This window comes from Chiloscyllium punctatum, chromosome 5 (genome assembly GCF_047496795.1).
Source record: "Chiloscyllium punctatum isolate Juve2018m chromosome 5, sChiPun1.3, whole genome shotgun sequence".
Taxonomy (NCBI): Eukaryota; Metazoa; Chordata; class Chondrichthyes; order Orectolobiformes; family Hemiscylliidae; genus Chiloscyllium; species Chiloscyllium punctatum.
The window spans coordinates 131424781-131448148 of record NC_092743.1 but is presented as its reverse complement, the minus strand read 5'-3'; the positions used below and the strand labels follow the sequence as shown (position 1 = coordinate 131448148).

Below are 23368 nucleotides of genomic sequence, written 5' to 3'. Positions count from 1 at the left end.
TGCAATTTGAGGGGGAGAGGGTGCAATCAGAAATGACAGTATTTCTGTTGAATAAAGGGAACGATGGAGCTATTAGGGAGGAGCTGGCCAAAGTTCAATGGTGCAATACCTTAGCAGGGATGACAGTGGAGGAACAATGGCAGATATTTCTGTGTATAATGCAGAAGTTGCAGGATCAGTTCATTCCAAAAAGGAAGAAAGATCCTAGGAGGAGGCATGGGTGGCCGTGGCTGACGAGAGAAGTTAAGAAACATGTAAAGTTAAAAGAGAAAAAGTATAACATAGCAAAGATAAGTGGAAAATGAAGGACTGGGAAGCTTTTAAAGAACAACAGAGGATTACTAAGAAGGAAATACGCAGAGAAAAAATGAGGTACGAAGGTAAACTGGCCAATAATATAAAGGAGGATAGTAAAAGTTTTTTTAGGTATGTGAAAGGCAAAAAAATGGTTAAGACTAAAATTGGGCCCTTGAAGACAGAAACAGGGGAATACATTACGGGGAACAAAGAAATGGCAGAAGAATTGAATTGGTACTTCAGAACTGTGTTCAGTGGGGAAGACACAAGCAATCTCCCTGAGGTAACAGTGGCTGAAGGACCTGAACTTAAGGGAATTTATATTTGCCAGGAATTGGTGTTGGAGAGACTGTTAGGTCTAAAGGTTGATAAGTCCCCGGGGCCTGATGGTCTACATCCCAGGGTACTGAAGGAAGTGGCTCGAGAAATCGTGGATGCGTTGGTGATTATTTTCCAGAGTTCGATAGATTCAGGATCAGTTCCTGCAGATTGGAGGGTGGCCAATGTTGTACTACTTTTTAAGAAAGGTGGGAGAGAGAAAGCAGGAAATTATAGACCAGTTAGTCTGACCTCAGTGGTGGGAAAGATGCTGGAGTCAATTATAAAGGATGAAATTATGACACATCTGGATAGCAGTAACAGGATAGGTCAGAGTCAGCATGGACTTATGAAGGTGAAATCATGCTTGACTAATCTTCTGGAATTTTCTGAGGATGTAACTCTGAAGATGGATGAGGGAGATCCAGTAGATGTAGTGTACCTGGACTTTTAGAAAGCTTTTGATAAAGTCCCACATAGGAGGTTAGTGAGCAAATTTAGGGCGCATGGTATTGGTGGCAAAGTACTAACTTGGATTGAAAGTTGGTTGGCTGATAGGAAACAAAGAGTAGTGATAAACGGCTCCATTTCAGAATGGCAAGCCATGACCAGTGGGGTACTGCAGGGATCAGTACTGGGACCGCAGCTTTTTACAATATATGTTAATGATATAGAAGATGGTATTAGCAAATTTGCTGATGATACTAAGCTGGGTGGCAGGGGGAAATGTGATGAGGATGTTAGGAGATTACAGGATGACCTGGACAAGTTAAACGAGTGGTCAGATGCATGGCAGATGCAGTTTAATGTGGATAAATGTATGGTTATCCACTTTGGTGGCAAGAACAGGAAGGCAGATTACTACCTAAATGGAATCAATTTAGATAAAGGTGCAGTACAGAGAGATCTGGGTGTCCTTGTATACCAGTCAATGAAGGTAAGCATGCAGGTACAGCAGGTAGTGAAGAAGGCTAGTAGCATGCTGGCCTTCATAACAAGAAGGATTGAGTATAGAAGCAAAGAGGTTCTTCTGCAGCTGTACAGGGCCCTGGTGAGACCACACCTGGAGTACTGTGTGCAGTTCTCGTCTCCAAATTTGAGGAAAGATGTTCTGGCTATTGAGGGAGTGCAGCGTAGGTTCACGAGGTCAATTCCTGGAATGGCGGGATTACCTTACACTGAAAGACTGGAGCGACTGGGCTTATATACCGTTGACTTTAGAAGACTGAGAGGGGATCTGATTGAGACATATAAAATTATTAAAGGATTGGACACTCTGGAGGCAGGAAACATGTTTCCGCTGATGGGTGAGGGCCGAACCAGAGAACACAGCTTAAAAATCTGGGTAGATCATTTAGGACAGAGATGAGGAGAAACTTCTTCACCCAGAGAGTGGTGGCTGTGTGGAATGCTCTGCCCCAGAGGGCAGTGGAGGCCCAGTCTCTGGATTCATTTAAGAAAGAGTTGGATAGAGCTCTCAAGGATTGTGGAATCAAGGGTTATGGAGATAAGGCAGGAACAGGATACTGATTAAGGAAGATCAGCCATGATCATATTGAATGGTGGTGCAGGCTTGAAGGGCAGAATGGCCTACTCCTGCACCTATTGTCTATAATAAATGGAGTAGTAACGTTCCTTAATCCTAAAGAGTTTAATTTCAAACATATATTCGTCGTGTTGGTGAAAGTGTGATCTCGTGCATTTGCTTTATATTTGGCATTTACGTCCCTGCCGTTTTCAAAGTATTGACTGTTATAAAATTATTCTCAATTGTTTCATTGAAATCTGAAACTTACCTTGGGTTCAGCACAAGTATTTTTAGGGTAGATGTCACTTCTTTGTTAAAGACATTTTCCAAAGTATTTTGGTCTTCATGGGCCAGGGAATTGCATGGACTTGCTCTAGCTTTGTCGAGATTACGTGTTTAAGTGGGATTTCTGGCATACTTTCAGTGAAGCACTACTAAAAGACTGGGAGCAAATCTCAGAAGTTTTCTCGGCCATAATATTTGTTTCAGAAAATTGAATTTGCGCAATGAAGATAAATTTGAATACAAGCTGTAAATATGCTGCATTTTTGTTTTATTATTGATCGGCTTTCATGTCTTTAAAACTGCAAATTCAGGGATGACATCATACCCAGTAGGAGTAATTAAAGCTATCTGATGAGAGAACTTAGAAGTTGAAAAGGATGATTGTAATTGATCCTGATTCAATCCTATTAAAGCTTTTTATAGTTTAAGCTCCAGAGAAAGCAAACTGCTCATCAAGGCTTTATGTTATCAATTCCTCTGTTTGTTTCTATTTTATACCCTACTATGCAGCATTGACGACAATTCAAAAGCACTTCGTTGACTGTAAAGCATCTTAAGATGCCTGGTAGTCATAATAGAAACTATGTAAATACTTTCTTTCTTTATGTGCTGTATGCTTTCCTTTTCCTAACAGCAACTTGTTTCCTCTTGATTTTCTCTTCACAGTTAATAATGAGCTACCGCCTGAAATGAGGCTTGCAAGTGGTCAAATAGTGGGTGATGACCTGTCCTTCCTTACTGCCGGAGAGATTTCACCTTACATCCATGACCCTTCACTGAAGCTGTTTCAGTGTGCTGTCTGCAACAAATTTACCACCGACAGCCTGGAGGCTCTGAGCTTGCATGTGAACAGTGAGCGTTCACTCCCCGAAGAGGAGTGGAAGGCTGTGATTGGTGACATCTATCAATGTAAGCTCTGCAACTACAACACTCAGCTGAAGGCCAACTTTCAGCTCCATTGTAAGACAGACAAACACATGCAGAAATATCAGCTGGTGGCCCACATCAGAGAAGGGGGCAAACCTAATGAGTGGAGGCTCAAGTGTGTAGCAATTGGGAATCCAGTGCATTTGAAATGCAATGCCTGTGACTATTATACTAACAGTGTGGATAAGTTGCGCCTTCATAGTACCAACCATAGGCATGAAGCAGCAGTTAAGTTGTACAAGGTAAGAAAATGAGAACTGGCATTTATATGTAGACAATATTTTATATGTGAAGAGATAATATCCTGTGGAAGATTGAAGTTATCTGTATTTCCATGTAAAAGAATGAAAAATAGTTATGTAGACAAATTTAATCAGCTGAAGTTGCATAGGTAATTATTAAAATTCAAACACAAACAAAATAGAAGTATAAAAAAAGAGGATCATTTGAAATATAAACCAAATAAACTGTGATGTTAAGATATCATCTCCAAGACCATATAATTTTAATTGATTTTGGTGAATGTTAGCTATTGGACAGTCAGTAACTAGTTGTTTATTCAGCATTTGAGGAAACCATTGGTATTTGATTCTGTTTATTTTCCATAAATCAATGATTCGCTGGTGTACATCTGCAAGTGTGCAACAAATTAACAGTTTTGTAAAGGCAAGAAAGTATTCCTCAAGCAAAGTGAAAATAACATACTTAACAATGTGGAGTCAATAAGCTGCCATATTCAGTGCACTACATAATGAAAATAACATACTTAACAATGAGTCAATGAGCTGCCATATTCATTGCACTACATACACACTGAAGTCGTGAAAATGGATTTCTGTTAGAGTCAATTTTATTGAGACATCCAGTAATTGACCCTTGAGCTAGAGGAGGGGTGGTCTGTATTTGGCAAGCTCAGTGTTGTTATTCATAACAACCATAATGATTACACTTCTGATTTCTCCTTCAACTTTGTTAAGTTGTTGATCGATTATCAAGCTTATCAGCTAATGTCTATAAGTTATCTTATTGTGCATACTTTTGAAATGATATACTTTTACAAGAAGATGTAACAATGGTGTCAAATATTTCTTAAGTTCAGTGACCTAAGGATAGTGAAACAGCATAGTGAAAGATTGTTTTTCCACTGTTTGACAAACAGATTGATTGATGAATTGATGTGTTGCCGGCATGATGACAATCCTAATTATACAGCAGAAAATGAGCACTGAGTAAATGTGTCTGAAATCTTGCAATCTTTGGGCTCTTCAGCTAAGACATTAATAATTAGGCAGAAAACTAGTTCTTTGGAATGCAGACATTAGCAAATCTCACCAAAGAGTCATGAAATGATTAAAACTTGAAAGACCATTGCTGTTTCAACATGTCTACTTGACATTCTGAGTCAACTGTCATTAGGACTGAATGCACAGTTGACAATGTGATGTTGAAGGCGTTTACTAAAGTTTTGGAATTATGATGATGGGCTGGACAGAATATGGCTTTGTGGATATGAGTGTGGTGATGGCTGGTTGTATAATAAGATAGATCTTTGTAACAGAACACTTAGAAAGTAATACTGTAAAAATAGTCAAATATTTATTTTCACTAAGCTTAAACACAAAGACTTGCTGGCTTCTAAATGTAGCTGTGCAAAGTATTCGCTAAATTGTCTAGATTTATTAATATTCTGAATTTTTGCAAACATTTGACAATATTTGAATTTATTTCGTGTAAAAGATTTAAGCTCAGAATGTATTAGAACACTTGTCAACACCATTAATCACCTTTAATATGCAAATAATATATTGTAATTAAATAAACCATACTCCAGATTTTCATGTAGAACACTTACTATTAGCAAAAGTTGTGTAACATTCAACCAGAACATTATGATTTTTGTTTGATGTGGGGGTGGGAGTATGGAATCCTGATTGTAATTGGTAGCTTAATGAGGAAACACAAATACAGTAAGCAGAATTGTCTGAACATATCCAAAGATTTTCTTTAGTAAGAAAGAATTCCCTGAAGTCCTATCTCCAGTTTAAAAATCAACATGTTTTAATGTTGTTGGGGACATTTTAGAATCATGTCCGGTCAGCATAGCCTGAAGAGTTATTACAGGTTTATTGACACACAACAGCTGCAAATATCTCTTCCATTTTATTGATTTTGCTCTTATTTTACTAGCTTTGTGGATGGAAGAATCTTGACAAGTTTAACCCATAAGGCATAACTATCATGCCAATTTCATGACATGTGACTTTCTCTTAACGTTTTAGAGCCACAGTAGACTGGTATTATGGTATTAGGTTTTAAGCAGGACCCATGAGACTTTCTGGAAGTAAAAAGTGGAATTTTTCTCAAATTCTTTTCTTAATTCTCAGCAGAAACATCAAAAATGAACAATAGTTTAAAATAATCATCCGGATAAAATATGTGCAATAAATGTCATAGAAAAGGACCTTAGGTTTTACCAGAATACAGTACTGCAGGGAAATTTAGCTAGATTAAAATATTTGCTCCCATTTATCCCACATTGCCTTTTAGTTTAATGCACATGAAATTTTGTGGGAGGGCTGATCTGGAATGTTTGGAGCATTTATTCAAAGTATAAGCAGACGTACAATGCTGCTGTGAAGCAGAGCGAATCCTTGCAATCACTAATTGCAATACATTTTATCATGGACCAGTTGGAAGTGTTCTTTTCCCCCTTTTTAATGCAATGAACCTGCTGAGATTTGTTGTGTTTATTACAAGAAGAAAAAGCATTCGTTTGAAAAGTAAACACTGTAAGTCTGTTTCCCTTTTGAAGAGACTAACCAAACAGCAACTGAAGGCAAGTCATTCATGGACATTATCAAGTGGGTGCTTACTAAAGACTCTCAATCTTTGCAAACAGAATTTGCTGAGATTTGATGAAGTGTCATCTATGAGATGGTCTTTGTACATATTGTTTGAGAATCTAACCAAGCAAGTTTAATGAGGATTCCTAAATAACACAAGCTGATCAGATCTCTAGACAAGATTTCCCTTGATGTCATTTTCAACAATTCACTTACACATGGAAAGGATAATTTTTAACTTTGGATGCAAAGGTAGATTAGACAATATCAGTTCAACCATTCATTATTTTTCCCTCCATATTTTCACTTCCATTCACTTGGCTCCAGTGGTTAAATGTATAGTATAAGGTCTACCTCACATGAAAGTCAAAATTACTCATGTTCTGTCAAAATCTTCAGACATGCTAGACATATCTCATAGAACATTTGGAGGAACTTTTCACAATATTTGCTAGACACAGCATCCCAACAAGATTATTTCAAAAATAATCCAACATCCTATAAAAAAATTGTCTGTGAAACACCCTTAAGTCCAAAAGAAAACTGTACTCAGCCTTCCCTCAATATTCATCCACAGGATTTCTGCATGATATGCATTTCCTCATGAAGTGCTGTGTGGTTAATTTCTTTAAAAGCAGATGGTTGTAATTGTTTTCTTATCAAATCAATATATGTTAGCTTTTGCTATCAATACAATCAAACAAATCAGGATGATTTCATTAAAAATAAATAAACAGCTGTTGACTGGTCTATAAAAACCCAGTTGTGGCAATTAATAATATTGGTAGGAGGTATTCCTTGTTACTAAAATCAGACACATACCGTAAAGATACACAAACAGCATCTAGACAGAAGATTTGACAAGATATCCTCAGGAACAATCTGGGGTATTTCTTTTCAATATTCTTTTCAGAGATTTCCATAGATTTCCACAAGAATTTCCTATTTGCATGTTTTATGAGTATTTTGTCTTTAACACATCCCGTAAGGATGTTTCAGTAATATACACTCTCTGATGAACTATCCTTTACAATGAAACTGTCTCCCTTTAGACATACTCCAGAAGGGTTTCCCCTCTGATGCATCCTAAGAATTTCCTTTTATGCAAATAGACAGTAGGGTTTCCACTTAGTCACACTCTGCAGGATTTCTTCTTAGGCAAACCTCAAGTGAACTATGGCAGCCCTGATTGATAGATGTTCATTAAAAGTTAGGTCACTGCACAAAAAGCAACCTTTATTGTAAAACAAAATGGGTGCTGTGTGTGCGTGTATGTGCGCGCGCACGCTCGGCTTTCATTCACCACTCCCCACCCTGTCATGACTCTCTCCCACCTGCTGTGAGGTGGGAGGGAGGCTAATATTGAAGGAAATTCTCAGCAAAAATACCTATCTTCAGGAGGGAAATAAATTGACCAAAAATGTATTTTTACCCCGATAGTGTTTGCCTTCTCAGTTTTACTATCTGCTTATAGTCCCACACCTTTCCCCCATGTCAGGAACCAGGTAAAGAGACTGGCAGACAATCTTCTTTCTACCTGCTGCTGAAGTAGCTTTGAATGAATGGTGAGAGAAGGCTGGTGATTGTTAGTTCCTTTGGTAAGCACTTGTTTTATACTCTCAGTCAATATTCTGTGTGAGGAATCACAGAGATAAAACCATGCCTATGAGTTACTCATATAATATTTCACAATATTGTAACTCAGTGCCTTTAATTTGCTGTTTTCTTTAATCAACTAATCATCATTTAATGACAATTCTTGAATCTTTTGGGTATAAATTATGATCTGTAAATTTCATATTGTGGAGAAGGTAACAGCCACTTAACTATAGTAGACACAAGAATACGTTACATGCAAATATCTACGAATTTAAAATATAGTGAAAATTAATGTATACCACTGGCACTTCTGGCAATAATTATACACAATTAAACATGTAACCAATGAAATAGGAAAACAACAACTACATCATTATATCTTAAAAGGGTAGCATTTCAATTTAAAGAAATCAAAGGCTTTACTCTGCTACAGATGGAGAATATTTTCATCATGATCTGGATGGGGGCAGGGAAATCATGCCAATAGGCACCTGTTTCCTGTTAATTCCATTTTCATGGGTGCATGCGTGCCAGCTTGTGTGTACATACATGCATGTGTTACTGTTGAACATCATGGCATGATTATCAAAGTCAAACTTTATCAAAAGCTTTGTGGTATTTTCTCCAAACTACAGGTGTGTGCTCATGCATTTGAGGCAACTTTGGGATGATAAGGGAATGTTCTTCATCACAACCTGGGACTAATTAGCACATAATTTAGAGTTTTTCAGCACAGCATAGAAGACTAGACCATAGATGAACTAGAGAAAGAAATGTTTGAAATAATTTGAAAATTGGTTTCATGGCAACAAACAGCATTTAAAGCCTACAGGAAATGGAGTTGGGTGTATTTCAATAGCTAAGTCTTAGCCCCATAGGGTTAGTTTCATTGCTGCAATAGGCAATTTGATACTTTGAAGATCAAGCAAAATAGTTTACTGTTTGTTTCAGAGCTTTTCAGAGATTATTTTTAGAAACAATTAGCTCATTTAACCGTCAGATTATAAATACCCAAGAGCCTGTTTGGTTCTAAGAACACATCCAGTGATTGACTGGAAAGATAACCTTCAAAGTTTGTTGAAATTCTCCAATTATATCACATTCATTCATCAAAAGGAAAATTGTGTTTAAAGTATTACAGTATCTGCTTCTACAAATGGACTGGTTTTGTAAATTGGCCAATTAATTATAATACCAGTAGGCCATTTTGGTAGGTTCACTGCTGCTGAAGCAACCCAAAGAGTTAACGTTGTGAGGCGGTTTGCACAAGTGAATCAAACCATTATCTTCATTGGAAATCATGTCACCATCAAAGTTGCAACTCATGCTAATTGAGCAAGAATTTGTATTAGTAACCATGTAGAGACACAGAAATTTTGCACTTGTTGGGTCGGGTGGGAAAAGGGAGCTATGTTGTTAATATTATCACAAAATAAAACAAAGAAATGCTGATGCTGAAGATCTGAAACAAAAACAGAAATTGCTGGAGAAACTGGACAGATCTGACAACATCTGTGGGAAGAAAGCAAAGTTAACATTTCAAATCCAGAGACTCTTCATCGAACTATCGATACTATTGTTCATTTATTCAGTAGGTTGGTTTAGTCCAAATTCTATCCAAATTAACAGACAAAATGCAAAATTGGTGTACTGGTACAAAAGTCACTCCAACTGATAGCAGTATTGTCTATGACACATAATTCTGTCTGTAGCCATTGGTTGACTCAAATGCTTTTACTATACAGTGGTTTACATAATGAAACTTAAATAGTACTCTGTGTACTTGCGGAAATACTTAACAACTTAAAGATGGGGAGGAAGATGTATGCCCTGCCAACTTTATTTTACAATGCAATCACAAAATCAGAGACCAAATGATCTGTGACTCCTGTGTCAGAGCCACGTTGGACCTCAGGCCTGGACAGACACTCTTGATAGATGAATCTATTCATTTTTACAAGTAGTAAAGTTTCTAATTAATGCCGAGTGGATTTGGAGAGGAGGCCCATTGCTACATAATGCTTTTGAACCAAGTCTAAGATAACTGCTTCATCAATCCTGAATAGCTCATGTCTGAACTCAGCCTGGCCAAAGAAGGAGGGAGGGGAGATATAGGTTGTGAGCCACTGTTAAGAATGGAAATTTCAGCTGCATTTTAAAGTTCTCACTAAATTGCACACATGCCAGTGTTCAAGCTACAGCAGAAATTTTCTTGAATGGGTTCTTTCAGAGCAAATGGAAAAATTCTCGTGGTTGTGAGTTACAGTACAATTAAACAAAATTACTTGCACATAAGACTTTCTGAACCCTACACAGAGAGATTTTATGTGTATTGTATATTGACACATGCTCTGGTTAAGTCACATATTGACTTGGTGTATTGCACCTGTTCTTTGATGATGTTTTTAATACATGTAGACTATTTAGAGCAGCCACCAATAAATCATAAAACAGATGTAAATGTTGAATCAGAAAGTCTGCTTCCCAAAGCCACACTATAAGACAGTGTGCCTGGGTATATTATTTGCACATTTTAAAATGACTCTTTTGTTATTGCCAAAGCACAACTAAAATGTGCCTTTATTCATTACGCTGCCACTCCTATCATTGCATTGCATTGGATTCTTAAGTATTCAACTTGCTTGTAGTCTTAATTATTTTTTTGAAAATGGAAATAATCACTGTTCTAGTTTAAAACCGAGGGCAAATGGAATGCTCTTTGAGAACCATCTTAGTTTCTGTGATCACATTACGTTGTATTGATTAGCAATACTGGTTGTTATTGGACAAGTTTAAGCAAATTATTTATTCTACTTCAGTTTGAGTGTTGTGGCAGGGACGTCACTGAAAGATATGAAGGATGCAAGCTGCGCTTTGAGATGGCTAATGATTGAAAGTTCTCCAGATTACTGGGTTATCCATCCAGAGATATCCTTCAATTTTAACAATCATTTTTTTAGAAAAAAAACAATTTATGGATTTTCATTTTCTCAACCCTATCTGCAAGTCTATTCTTTATGATGACCATTCTGTGTAACAAACCTGACAGCAGATCTAAAATCATCTTTTACGATTTTGAATTGTGTCCCAGTGTTTAATGTGAACACATTTTTCTGTATATTTAAGTAATTTTTTATCCTTTTTGAAGATCACATCACAAACACCTTTTTAAAGTGCAAAACCCAACTTGCAGTGTTAGAATGTCTCTTATTTCTTGGTGACCAAAATGTTAGTTTGATTATTACCTTATGTGTTCAAAATTAGGTGATCCAGTTCAACACCTTATTTGCTTCATTAATTGCAGATTCCTATTAGCAGAATACATTTATTACCAAGTGTACAAAGACTCCGAGACATTTTCCTTGCAGCCCTCAAGGATATTCTTAGCTCAACATGGTTTCTGCAGTATGCTTGTCTGTTTCCCTATGATCAGTACATCTGGCTGCATCAAGTGCTATCTAGCATACCCCATCCATTTACATAACTCATCCACCTCATTGTTTTTTTTTAATCATTTGAGATGTGGGCTTTGCTGGCTGGGCTGACATCCATTGTCTGTTCCTAACTGCCCCTTGATCTCAGTAAAACCGAAAGAACTGCAGATGCTGTAAATCAGAACCAAAAACAAAAGTTGCTGGAAAAGCTCAGCAGGAATGACGGTTAACATTTCAGGTCCAGTGACCTTTGATCTCAGTGACTTGCTAGTGCCATTTCAGAGAGCAGGAAAGAGTCGACAACTTTGCTGGGTCTGGAAATACAGATAAGGCCAGACTGGTAAAGATGACAGCTTTCATTTTCCAAAGGAATTAGTGAATCAGATGGATTTTTGTAATGATCAACACTACTTTTAATTCAGGATTTTTAAAAAATTGAATTCAGATTTCACCATCGGTCATGGTGATATTTAAATTTACATCTTCCGAACTTCAGCCTGGGGCCCTAGATTACTAATCTAGTGATATTACCACTGTACCACTAGCTTTGTAATTACATATTACAATTCCATAGCTCCTCCTAGCTTGGAATCATCAGAAAACTTGATGATTTGATATTAAGTATTTGAATCCAGATAAATTATGCAATTTAGTAGCAATTGTAATATTAAGCCCTGAGGCAGCCCATTTAACACTCTCATTCTGACATAACTCCTTTAAGAAGTATTTATTGAATGTAAATAGAACCTTTTATTGTTTCATACTCTTCAGTCATTTTCACATAATTCCTCGGATTCATTTTGTACACCCCTCCCCTTCAAGTTTAATTAATAGGCTTTCATGTGTAGCTTTATCAAACCTTTTAGAATCCAAGGCCCCCACATAATAGGTCTTACCAGATGATTGTTAGGTTTTCACTACCTTAAGAAAGGTCAATAGATTGGGTACACTAGATTTTCCCGTTTTGAATCCATAGTGAATGCCATTAACTAGGTTATTGTTTTCGAACTGATTTTTGAGTTTGCTGTTAATTTATTCCATTATTCATGTCGATAAAAGGTGAGATTGATGATTTGATAGTTGTGCGTCTGTAATGTCATTTTTTTATTAATATGATAGCTTGTTTCCAATCTGCTGATAAGTGCTTAGTTTTTATTACCTTGCACATAATGATCTGGTCTCCTTCCTATCGGAAAGATGTTGTGAAACTTGAAAGGGTTCAGAAAAGATTTACAAGGATGTTGCCAGAGTTGGAAGATTTGAGCTACAGGGAGAAGCTGAATAGGCTGGGGTTGTTTTCCCTGAAGCGTCGGAGGCTGAGGGGTGACCTTGTAGTGGTTTGCAAAATTGAGGGGCATGGATAGGGTAAATAGACAAAGTCTTTTCCCTGGGGTCGGGGAGTCCAGAACTAGAGGGCATAGGTTTAGGGTGAGAAGGAAAAGATAAAAAAGAGACCTATGGGGGCAACTTTTTCACACAGAGGGTGGTACGTGTATGGAATGAGCTGCCAGAGGAAGTGGTGGAGGCTGGTACAATTCAACATTTAAGAGGCATTTGGATGGGTATATGAATAGGAAGGGTTTGGAGGGATATGGGCCGGATGCTGGCAGGTGGGACTAAATTGGGTTGGGATATCTGGTCAGTATGGACGGGTTGGACCAAAGGGTCTGTTTCCATGCTGTACATCACTATGACTCTCTGACTCTATGATTGTGAGGAATGAAGGGCTTTTGCCCGAAACGTCAATTTTCCTGCTCCTCAGATGCTGCCTGACCTGCTGTGCTTTTCCAGCACCACTCTAATCTTGACATAATGATTGTCAGTATCTTTGTCAGTATCCTAAATTCTGTTAGGAACTGAGGATAAATATCTTATGATTCTGTGTAGAACTTTGATCTTATTGATGATAACATCATTTAGGTTCACTTTAGTTTTTGGGCAACTAACCAGTCAAGGAATTGGCGAAGAGGCAACCACAATATTGAGGCATGGGTTGTATGTGATTCTGATCAGCAAAATGAAGACAAAAAAAAATGAGTGACTAAAGCAAATGTTTGTTGGAATATCAGATGATTAAAGCACCATTGATAGCTACAATGAGATCCTGGTTAAATTTTGTTAAGGTTTAAAAAGGGGAAGAGGGGAATGAATTTGTTAATTGAATATATTTATAATCAACCTATGTAGAAATGGTATGACATACCTCTGGCGAAGGTAGGCCTTGAACCAAGACCTCCTGGTTCAAAGGTAGGGACACTACTACTGTACTACAATAGCCCTAATCTCTTAGTTGTATAAATTAGGATTAAGTCTGAACAAGTGGAAAACACTTATTGGTTAAGCACTTCTGCACAGATAAAGACACACAAGGAGATAGTCTTGTAAAAGTATTTGTATTCCTATCTTTGGACCAGCAGACCATTTGATGGCTTTGGTAGGCATGACGTAATGTGATCAAACTGTGAATTGTTCTGATAATGTTTATGACAAGTAGTAAAAGCAGGAGAGTTTCTTGGTCAGCTCAAGTTGTGTGGTAGTTGGAAGCATGATAGATTCTCCATGTAACAGACACCACATGTATGTTCGTGCCATGAAAAAATGTTATTCTTGTTTTCAGAGTCTATCACACACCCTATACGAAATGGGGTGTAAGAGTAGATATAAAGAACCACTCATTGACTGATTCGCCTTTTAAGCATCTATAGGCAATTATTCTCTGGTATCATTTGGTAAACGGTTTTCTTAAAGTGAGGTTTGTGCAGATGTGTAGCTCTTGCTATTTTAAATAAGTAAAAGTTGACTTAATTAAAATGACAGTCCCTAAAGGAAACTTTTTAATATTTAAATCAAATGTATAGCTTTTAACCATACAGCTACCTACCATTCAGGCACAAGCAATCATGTAATGATTACCCTCTACTTGTAGACACTTGACCTTAATTTATACAATTAATACTGGTGGGTGGGAGGGATGTTGTTTGTGGTGTTTCCACTGTTGATGAGACTGAGGAAGAGCAAGCTGAGATCGCAATGGCACATTCTATTTTATGAAACAAGTTGAACATCACTGTGCCTTCCAGTTCTGCAACAGCATAAGTTTTAAACACATTTTATGGCTATTTCCTGATTTCTGGCACTGGTCCAAATTTTTAACCATAAAATAAGAGAAACCAAAACTTGTTTCAGGTGGCTGAATGGACACTCACTAAGTAATTGAGATTGTGGTGCTGGAAAAGCACAACAGGTCAGGCAGCATCCGGAGAGTAGGAGAATTGATGTTTTAGGCATAAGCCCTTCATCATTCAGCGAAAGCAGTTAGTATAATGATGTAATGAAACATTAAATATAGCCAATATATATTGAGATCCTTGCCAACCTATTTGAAATGGATGTGGAAACAGGAGTAGGTTATTCAGCATCTCTGGGAACAAAGCCTATCAGGTTGAACATCATTGATGCCTTTTGTTCTGTATTCCTTGAAATCCTCAGGCCTGGACAGACACTCTTGATAGATGAATCTATTCATTCATGAAATCCTTACCTGTTTAAAAGTCTGTCAAGTCACATCTTACTACAGGTCAGTTCTAACAGATGAACACTCGAAATGATGCAATTTGGCTTGCGGATGAATGTAAAGTATTAAATAATCTAAATTAATATTTTGTCAGTACAGGATGTAAACAATATATCTTGACAAATGTAAAATATCTAAAATCAATGGGGTCCATTTTAACCATAAAATGACTACAAATCAGAGCTGTTTGATTCGAGGAAGTTTTAAAAGTGCAAAGCAATTTTTTTAGCGATCAATTGCATAACTCACTTTTAAAAAAAAGTGGTCAAGAATTCATCATCTGAAAGAGAAAGTTACAAAATTCTCCTATCATTTATATGAACAGTTACTTCACTCCAGTTTGGGATAACTCTCTAAGATTAAAAATGTTTCCTACACAAGTGCAAGTAATTTCCCCACGTTTCTTTTATAAAACATCATCAATCCCGACCTCCTGTGTGAAGGCTTGACAGCACACAAACAGTGTTTACGTCACATGGACTTTTAATGAAACCTTCTAAATGGTATTTGGTGAATCTTCACAGTGGTCGATTCAAGACCAATATGTCATCCCAGAAATGTAATGTCTTGAACAAAAAAACAGTTCTCAAAATGGGATCTGGTCAAAGCTGTATACAGCTGAAGTGTTGGTTCGACTTCAATTTTCAACTGTTTTGAGATAAAGACCAATATTTCATTAGCTTTTTTGAATATGCTTTGCTCTGACCATTTTTTAAAACTAAGGTGTGTAATTGATCTCTCTCAAGTCTTGCTCCTTTAAAGTTTCTCAGATGCTCTGATTTGAAGTCATTTTATGGTTAAAATGCTCCCCATTGACTTGAGATATTTTACATTGGGAAGGGCATTTGCTAATGTCCACTATTGCCTGTATTGAGGACATATTAATTTAAATTATTTTATACGTTTTGCTTATTCTCAGTTTTGAGCTTAATTACATCATTTATAGTCTTCACTTGTTATTACTGACTTATGATACTCATTGTGGTTTGTTTCGCATCAACACCTGTACTTACTTTCAGGTCTTCAGTTCACTCTGAAGAAATTGCTGCATTCTTTTTGAATTCATCCCATTTAAATCTGTTTTTACATTCATTCTTCGTTACTTTTATGACCTATTACTACTCTTTATCTTATTTTTAATTTGTTAATCTGTTTAGACCAAAGGTGCTGGCTATATATGTCATATGTACTCAGAATTCTAGCTCTATAAGATGTTTATTGAACTGTTAGTGAAAGTAGATTTGCTGTTTGTAAACCATGTCACCCAGTTATCTCATCAATTTTGTTGGCAATTTCTCTTCCTTTCCCAAATACTGATAGTCTGTGGGAATGTTATTTTGCATACCATAATTTATTTAAACTAACTTTCATATTAGTGACTTTTAAGACAGTTATGTTCTTTCTCTATTTGTCAATGACCATTGGTCCCTATCTAATCCCTGCAGTATCACTTCTAACCTTTTCCCTAATATATACAGAGTCCCATGAAGATAACTCCACACCTTGATAAGTGATATCTTTAAAACACACATGGCTATTACATTCATGAACAAAAAAGCACCTTGACTACAATCTCTCTGTAACCTTGAAATACTGCTTTGTCCAGGCAATCCTCTGATTATCTGGCTAGCCTTTTCTCCAAGATCTTTTATTTTGTAGGTTGAAGATTTCCTGGTACCTACTTGCTAATCTGTTTCCTGCATTCTTTCTTTCTAACCCGATTCTACGTATAATTAATGTTTCCTTATTTATGCTGCCTTTGTACATATTTGTCACCCTCATGATAATACTCAATCCAGTTGTGTTAATTTTCAGCTCCAAGGTTCAAGTTTCGAGGTTCAATGCTAACAATGTTATCAATTTCCTCATATGATTCACCAACCACATGTCGTCTGCATATTCCTCAAAGGTTTCCTCAATTTTGTCCAACCTTACACTTTCTTGGGCCTGTTTGACTTGAACCAATGTTTTCTTCCTTGAAATTCACTGATAAATAGTTCACAGAAGTCACAGCATTTGCTACAACACTTTGAACTCAACTGTTTAATGAAAAACTGTTTTACAGATGTTCTTTGCATATCTTTGGCATGATTCATGTGTCAATTACTCATGCTCGTAAATGAACAATTATCTGTTTCACCTGAATAACACTTTTTTTTAAAGGCTGAGCCTGTAGCATTTTGGCAAAGGAAGATGACATTTGAAAGTGTTGATAACATTTCCATGTGGGCTTACAAACAAAACACCTTTTGATTTATTGTCATTCAGGCTGAACAGTAATGTTTCACTCAGTATTCACTGAAGTATACAATATGTGCCTACATCTGTCTCTATCTATGAATAGTCAAAACCTTGTTATAACATGCTAAAATATAGAATGCATCTGAAAAGAGTCTGCACTTAAATACCTTCCAGATCACAGTCAATTTGACTCCTCTTTAAAATATTGGAATAAACTATTTTGTTGTCAAGAATCCATCAGAGGTTGTGTGGTACGCTGCGAGGGTGCACTGCTCTTTCAATCCTCGGCTTTGTATTTCAATCTGACCAAGACTAAAAATGTTCTTCCTCTTTCAACCATAACATACTGCATGAATAAGTTTAGACAATCATGCTATCAAGCTATGAAATATTCTGGGCCTATCTGGAGCATCGCTTCTGGACAGCTCAAGCAGATTTGGTAGAAGACAGGAAACACGTCTGCTCGTACTCATTGGAAGAAAGTTGAGAAAGGGATAAGCTGACAAAGAAAATGAAAACATGTTGCTTTTTTGCTTTGATAAGTAATAAGTAATCATTCATAATTTCTGACTCAAACTCATTCATGCTAATTTTCTTTTCTTCAGTTTCACTTTGTTATACTCTGAAGACTTTAAAATAACAAATACACACCTGTCCTGTACTATGGCACTAGGCTCTGGACCAAGTCTAATGGCATTGAAGCCTCCTGCTTATTACCACATATCTCCCATTCCGTACATCCCTCGTTGGATACGTCAGTTCTCCTTTGTGTTAAACACTACTTGGAACAAGCTCCAAGGGTAGCCAGGGCACAGAATCTACTCTGGGTGAGGCACTTCATATTCCTTTACTGAGTGGTTTGATTACATCACTACTGACTGAGTTGGCAGAGTCCTAAAGGACCCAACTGCAAGACTGGGCCTGAGGCAGTTGGTGAGGGAGCCAGCAAGAGGGGAAATTCTACTTGACCTTCTCCTGGAATGCCTGTCATGTACAGATGTAGCTATAACAGTATTCATAGAAGCAACGGCAGATCTTGTAGTGAAAAGTTTTCATTTTAAGGAGACTGTCCATGTCATGTAGCTTAAAGGGACAGCATTTAAACAGACCTAGAAGCTGGATTAGTGGTGCTGGAAGAGCACAGCAGTTCAGGCAGCATCCAGGTAGCTTCGAAATCGATGTTTCGGGCAAAAGCCAAGGTGCTCTTCCAGCACCACTAATCCAGAATCTGGTTTCCAGCATCTGCAGTCATTGTTTTTACCTTTTAGACCTAGAAGCTTCCTACCAGGCCTCTGTGATGTTCTGGTTATCCGTAGCAGAATTATACTCAACCACAATCTGTAAGATTATTAACTGACATGTCCCCAACTCTACCAATAAGAAAAGACATCAACCTTTTTACACTGAAGAATTCAGGAAGTCATGCCTGGAGCAGCACCATGCATACTGAAAAATCAGCTGCTAATCAGATGAAGCTATGGTACAGGGCAACTTGCGTGTCAAACAGTGGAAGCAGCATACAGTAGATGCGGTTAAATGATCCAACAGCCAACTGATCACTCTTTCTTTTCTTCTATTCGCTTGTGAGACATGGATGTCACTGGCTGGGCCAGCACTTATTGTCTATTCCTAGTTACTTTTGAGTTGATCTTTGAGCTCCAAAACTACCTGTGTCCTAATCGAGCTCTTTCAGTGCAGCTATAGTTGGCAAAGTGTAAAATTGCCCGAGTTCGTCCCATCAAGAAAAAAAGACTAATTAATGCAGCAAATTACCACTCAATCAGTCTGCTTCCAGTGATGAGCAAAGTGTTAGAAGAGATCTTCGACTGGTCAGCCAAGTGAAACATGCTCAGTAATAATCTCCTCACTGGTGCTTAGTTTGGATTCTACCAGTCCTTAAGACTTATGTCAAACCTCAACAGAAAAAGCTCAAATCGAGAGGTGAGGTGAGAATGACTGCTTGTGACATCAAAGCCACGTTTGACTGATAGTGGCATCAATGAGAATTGGGGTTGAGGGCCTCTCTGCTAGTTGGTCAAAGGATGATGATTGTTTTTGCCAGAGTTCAACCATCTGAGTTCTTGGACATTTCTGCAACTGTTCCTCAGGATGGATATTTTCTAATGAAACTGTTCGGCATTTTTATTACACATTACACACCACTGTAGCAGGTGGGACTAGTATCCAGGTCTCCTGGCTCAAAGGTAGAAACATAACCATTGTATCATGAGCACCCTCTTCCTAATTCTTTAATCAATCTGTTCAGGAATATAGTTGCGAGCAGATGGGATTTGAGCACAGACCTTCTGGCCCAGTGGTAGGAACACTATCATTGCACCATAGGAGCCCATTTCACTCTGCTGTGACACCTTCTTTATGTTCTGTGCTGATTGATATATTGACCCATCATTCATCAGTTATTGCACTCAAAGTGCAGATATTTTTTAATCGACCTGTTCAGGGGTGTTGTTACTTGCCTTTGTAGCAGGTGGGTTTGGACCTGTACCTTCAAGCTCAGAGGTAGGGATTCTACCACTGTGCCACAATGTGTTTCTCAGGGAAGTGTCTTAGTGTTAACCATTTTCAACTGCTTCGTCAATGACATTCCCTCTATCGGAAGGTCAGAATTGGGAATGTTCACTCGGGATTGCACAAGGTTCAGCATCATTCACGACTCCTCTGATACTGTAACAAGACCTGGACAATATTCAGGCTTTGGCTAATAAATTACAGTTCTCGTCAGGCATTCACCAACTTCGACAAGAGATGGTCTAACCATCACCCTTTGGTATTCAATGACATTCCATTGCTAATTCCTCGCTATCAATACCCTGTAGGTTAGCATTGACCAGAAACTGAACTTCACCAAGCCTTATATATTCAGACAGCAAGACAGCTCAGAGACTAGAACTTCTATGGTCGTTAACACACTACCTGATTCCCCAAAGCCTGCCCTCTAATTGTAAGGCACAACTTGGGAGTATAATGGAATACTGTCCACTTGCCTGGATTGGTGCAGCTCTAACACTCCAGAAGCTCAACATTCTTTTGGGCAAAGCATCCCATCCACCACCTGCACCATAATGCACAGTGGCAATAGTGTGCACCACCTACAAGATGCACTACACTAACTCCCCAAGCTCCTTCAACAGCACCTTCCAAACCCATGACTTGTACCACTAGAAGGATGCAGACAACAGATGCATGGGAACACTGCCACCTCCATGTTTGTCTCCAAGCTGCATACCATCCTTACTTAGAACAGTATTTTTCTGTTTCTTCACTGTCACTATGTCAAAATCCTGAAACTCCCTTTCTAACAGTGTTGTGAGTGATCCGATATCTGAAAGACTGCAGACGTTCAAGAAGTCAACTCATCACCATCTTCTGCAGGGCAATTAATGCTGTTCTTCAATGGTACCATCCTCCCATGAACATTTTTTTCAAGTTGCAATAAAACCAAAGAGAGAATTTGACAAAAAAACCTGCAAAGACTCTAGACCTTTAACGGTGTCTTACCATTGAAAGGAAATAATTTTGAAAAGGCAGCTGGAAAAGGATTAAAGTAACAGCCAGTGAATATCCTATAAGCTCTGATATTAATGAGAAAGATTGCTAGTGCGTCACTTTCAGGGAAGTCAGGTTTGGCCAGAGCAGAAGCTCAGGAAAAGGTGGTTGTCTTTGAAGCAGAGCAGAATGTAGAAAGTACCGTGGATTGATTGTGTTCTGGTCTTCTCTTTAACAACACTCAAACTCAGTGTGTGTGGAAGAAGTAAAAATGCATTCATTACTGACATAATATTGCAAAATTTGAGGGGTCTGGATGACTTAGTTTTTCTCTTGACCAAATAGGCCAATTTCAACTGATTTCTTTTTTTACTTAATGTGTCAGTTTGATAAATTATTACAAAAACATTTTAATAGTGCACAGACAATAAGTTTCTTAAAAATCTTAATGAGACAAAATGCAGTCCTATTTCCTGAATTTTATCAGAATTATGGTTCCAAAAGACTTATCATTTTGACTCAACAATATAAATAGAGTAATTAAATGATGTAAAACCCTCTACTGAAGCTGAAAGCACTGAGAATTTATGGCAAAAGTTGGATATAGATGAGCAGGAAGGAAAGGGATGATTCCATGTTAAGGGTTGATGATGGTCGTGGTCAGGGAATCACTAAATAGAACACCTCTGAGGCTACTGCAAGGGCATCTCTTGTTTTTGGTCTGTATCAACCGACTGAGGAATAATTTTTACCTAACCTGTCCTCTGGGAAGCTGATGCAATCCTTCACTTCAAACCTTCACTTTCCATCCAATTTTTACAATCACTGGATGGCATAGATAGTTAGGCAATGCATACAATAGATGAGCTGATTTGATCATATTAGCTTCTACCAGGTGTATTGGACCAAAATTGCCCAGCAAATCAATGCAAATTATTCAAATTCTCAGACTTTTTCTAAAAAAAAACTTCATATATGCAAGTGCCTTATCATGACATGCAGGTCATCCCAAATTGTCTAATATTTAATGGAGTACTTTTTGGATTGCTTCTTCTGTAACAAAACCTGGCAGCGATTTTGTTCAGAACAACACGGTGAAAGATATGTTAGTGTTTTTTTTATACAAGTGTGCTGATGCCATTGCCAGGAAAGTGACCATTCATGGTGCAGGCTGTCCCTGACCGCACACCCTTCATTCTGCAGGTACCACACCTCAATGCTGAGATGTACCACAGTTGTGAAACTGCACTGATTGTGAGCCCATTGTGCTGGTTCTCTATACTGACGTTGGTGATAACACTTTCACAGTGCTACCAGTCTGTTGCTCAGCAGATCTTTCAGCTAAAAAGGTAAACCAGAGAGTGGCCACTGATCAACAACTGAGCTACACTTCACACTTGGTGCATGACTTTATTCTGCAACCAAATCACAGAGCCAACATGAGTTAAGTGAGATCCATGTTGTACTTCATCAAACAAACCCCTAGCAATGATCCTGTTGCCTCAACTGCTCTCTGACTCTGTCATTATTCACTGGGGTAGATGTACCTGTTGGTGATGCCTTCTGTATTCTTCTTCATCTGACCATCGTTAGGACACAACCTTTTGCAGCATGGTTATGTTGAGCACCTCAGCACCCACTGCCACTCCCCTGCGCCAGTGCCTCAGCCTTCCAACAATCTGCTGGAGCTGGATTTTGTATTCTCAGTCTGAGCCTCTATTGAACAAACCAGCGTTGAATAATATTTGATTGTGCTGCATTGGAAGCTGGGATATCAGCTACTGCATTGTGGTTGGGTCCTCAATCTATCTCTTGTATTTAGCCACTACTTTCACATTGGAAATGAGTGTCCTATTTCAAAGCCAGACCCTGTGTAAAGTTGAATTTGAACCCGTCCATATTAATTGACAGTTACTGCATGCTTTCTGGCAGATGTTTCAATTCTGTTTACTAGTGTGTACTCATTGGTGTTTCCCTGTGTGCTATTTTATCAAAGCATCCATATGAGTTTTGTGTAACAGAGTGTGTGTGTGTAACCTCACTGTTCTAGCTGGCCCCTGTGACCATTCAATACAGCCCTCTCCCCCAACTTAATTGCGCACACTTGTGTCCAGTTGCTCACCATCTGGAGATCTTATGGAAGCAGCTTTAGAGGGAGGCAAATAGGAACATTTGGAAAGATACACATCAACTACTAACACCTTCCAGCCTCCAAGCACTTTTCCAAAAGTTCATGAGAGGCCTTAGGTTTAACATGAGACGGGAAAGATTTTAAGAAGACCTGAGGGATAACGTTTTCACCTCGTGTGGAATGAGCTGCCAGAGGAAATGGTGGAGTTGGGTACAATGACAGGATTTAAAAGGCGCCAGGATTTGTATATCAATATAAAGAGTTTGGAGGGAAATGGGCGAAATGCTGGCAAATGCAGTAGGGAGTTGATAGCTAAGTAGGTCAGATTGGGATGTTTGGTTAGTGCAGACGAGTTGAACTGAAGACTGAATTTCTATGCTGTATGAGTCTGCTTGCCTTGTGTTACTCTCTCAATTCAGCATCTGAACGGATGGTTGCAAATATGAGAGTGAGTGGCACATGGTGTTTCTTCATGATCAGTGGTCTGCTCCTCTTGGCGTTTATTCTCCTGCCTGACTGCATGTCTAGTTTACACTTCTTGGATTCAGGAAAGGAGAAAAGAACAAGATTAGAATTGTGGTGTGAGGTGATGGAGTAAAAATGCATATTCAAATGAGCTGCAACTTGTATGAGGGAAGTCATTGTGGGTTGAGGGAAAAGTGGGATGTGAGAAGTTGGATCAGG

The 23368-nt window shown here is 38.2% G+C and overlaps 1 protein-coding gene across 9 annotated transcripts in view; it reads left to right on the top strand.

Annotated features, from left to right (window-relative positions):
- Positions 1-23368, top strand: part of zfhx4 (zinc finger homeobox 4) — a 356463-nt gene that overhangs the window by 108972 nt on the left and 224123 nt on the right. For all 9 annotated transcript variants that reach the window (XM_072571362.1, XM_072571363.1, XM_072571369.1 and 6 more), the window contains one exon: positions 3095-3597. In XM_072571362.1, the coding sequence (XP_072427463.1) occupies positions 3095-3597 (503 nt within the window). The remainder of the gene's footprint in view (positions 1-3094; positions 3598-23368) is intronic.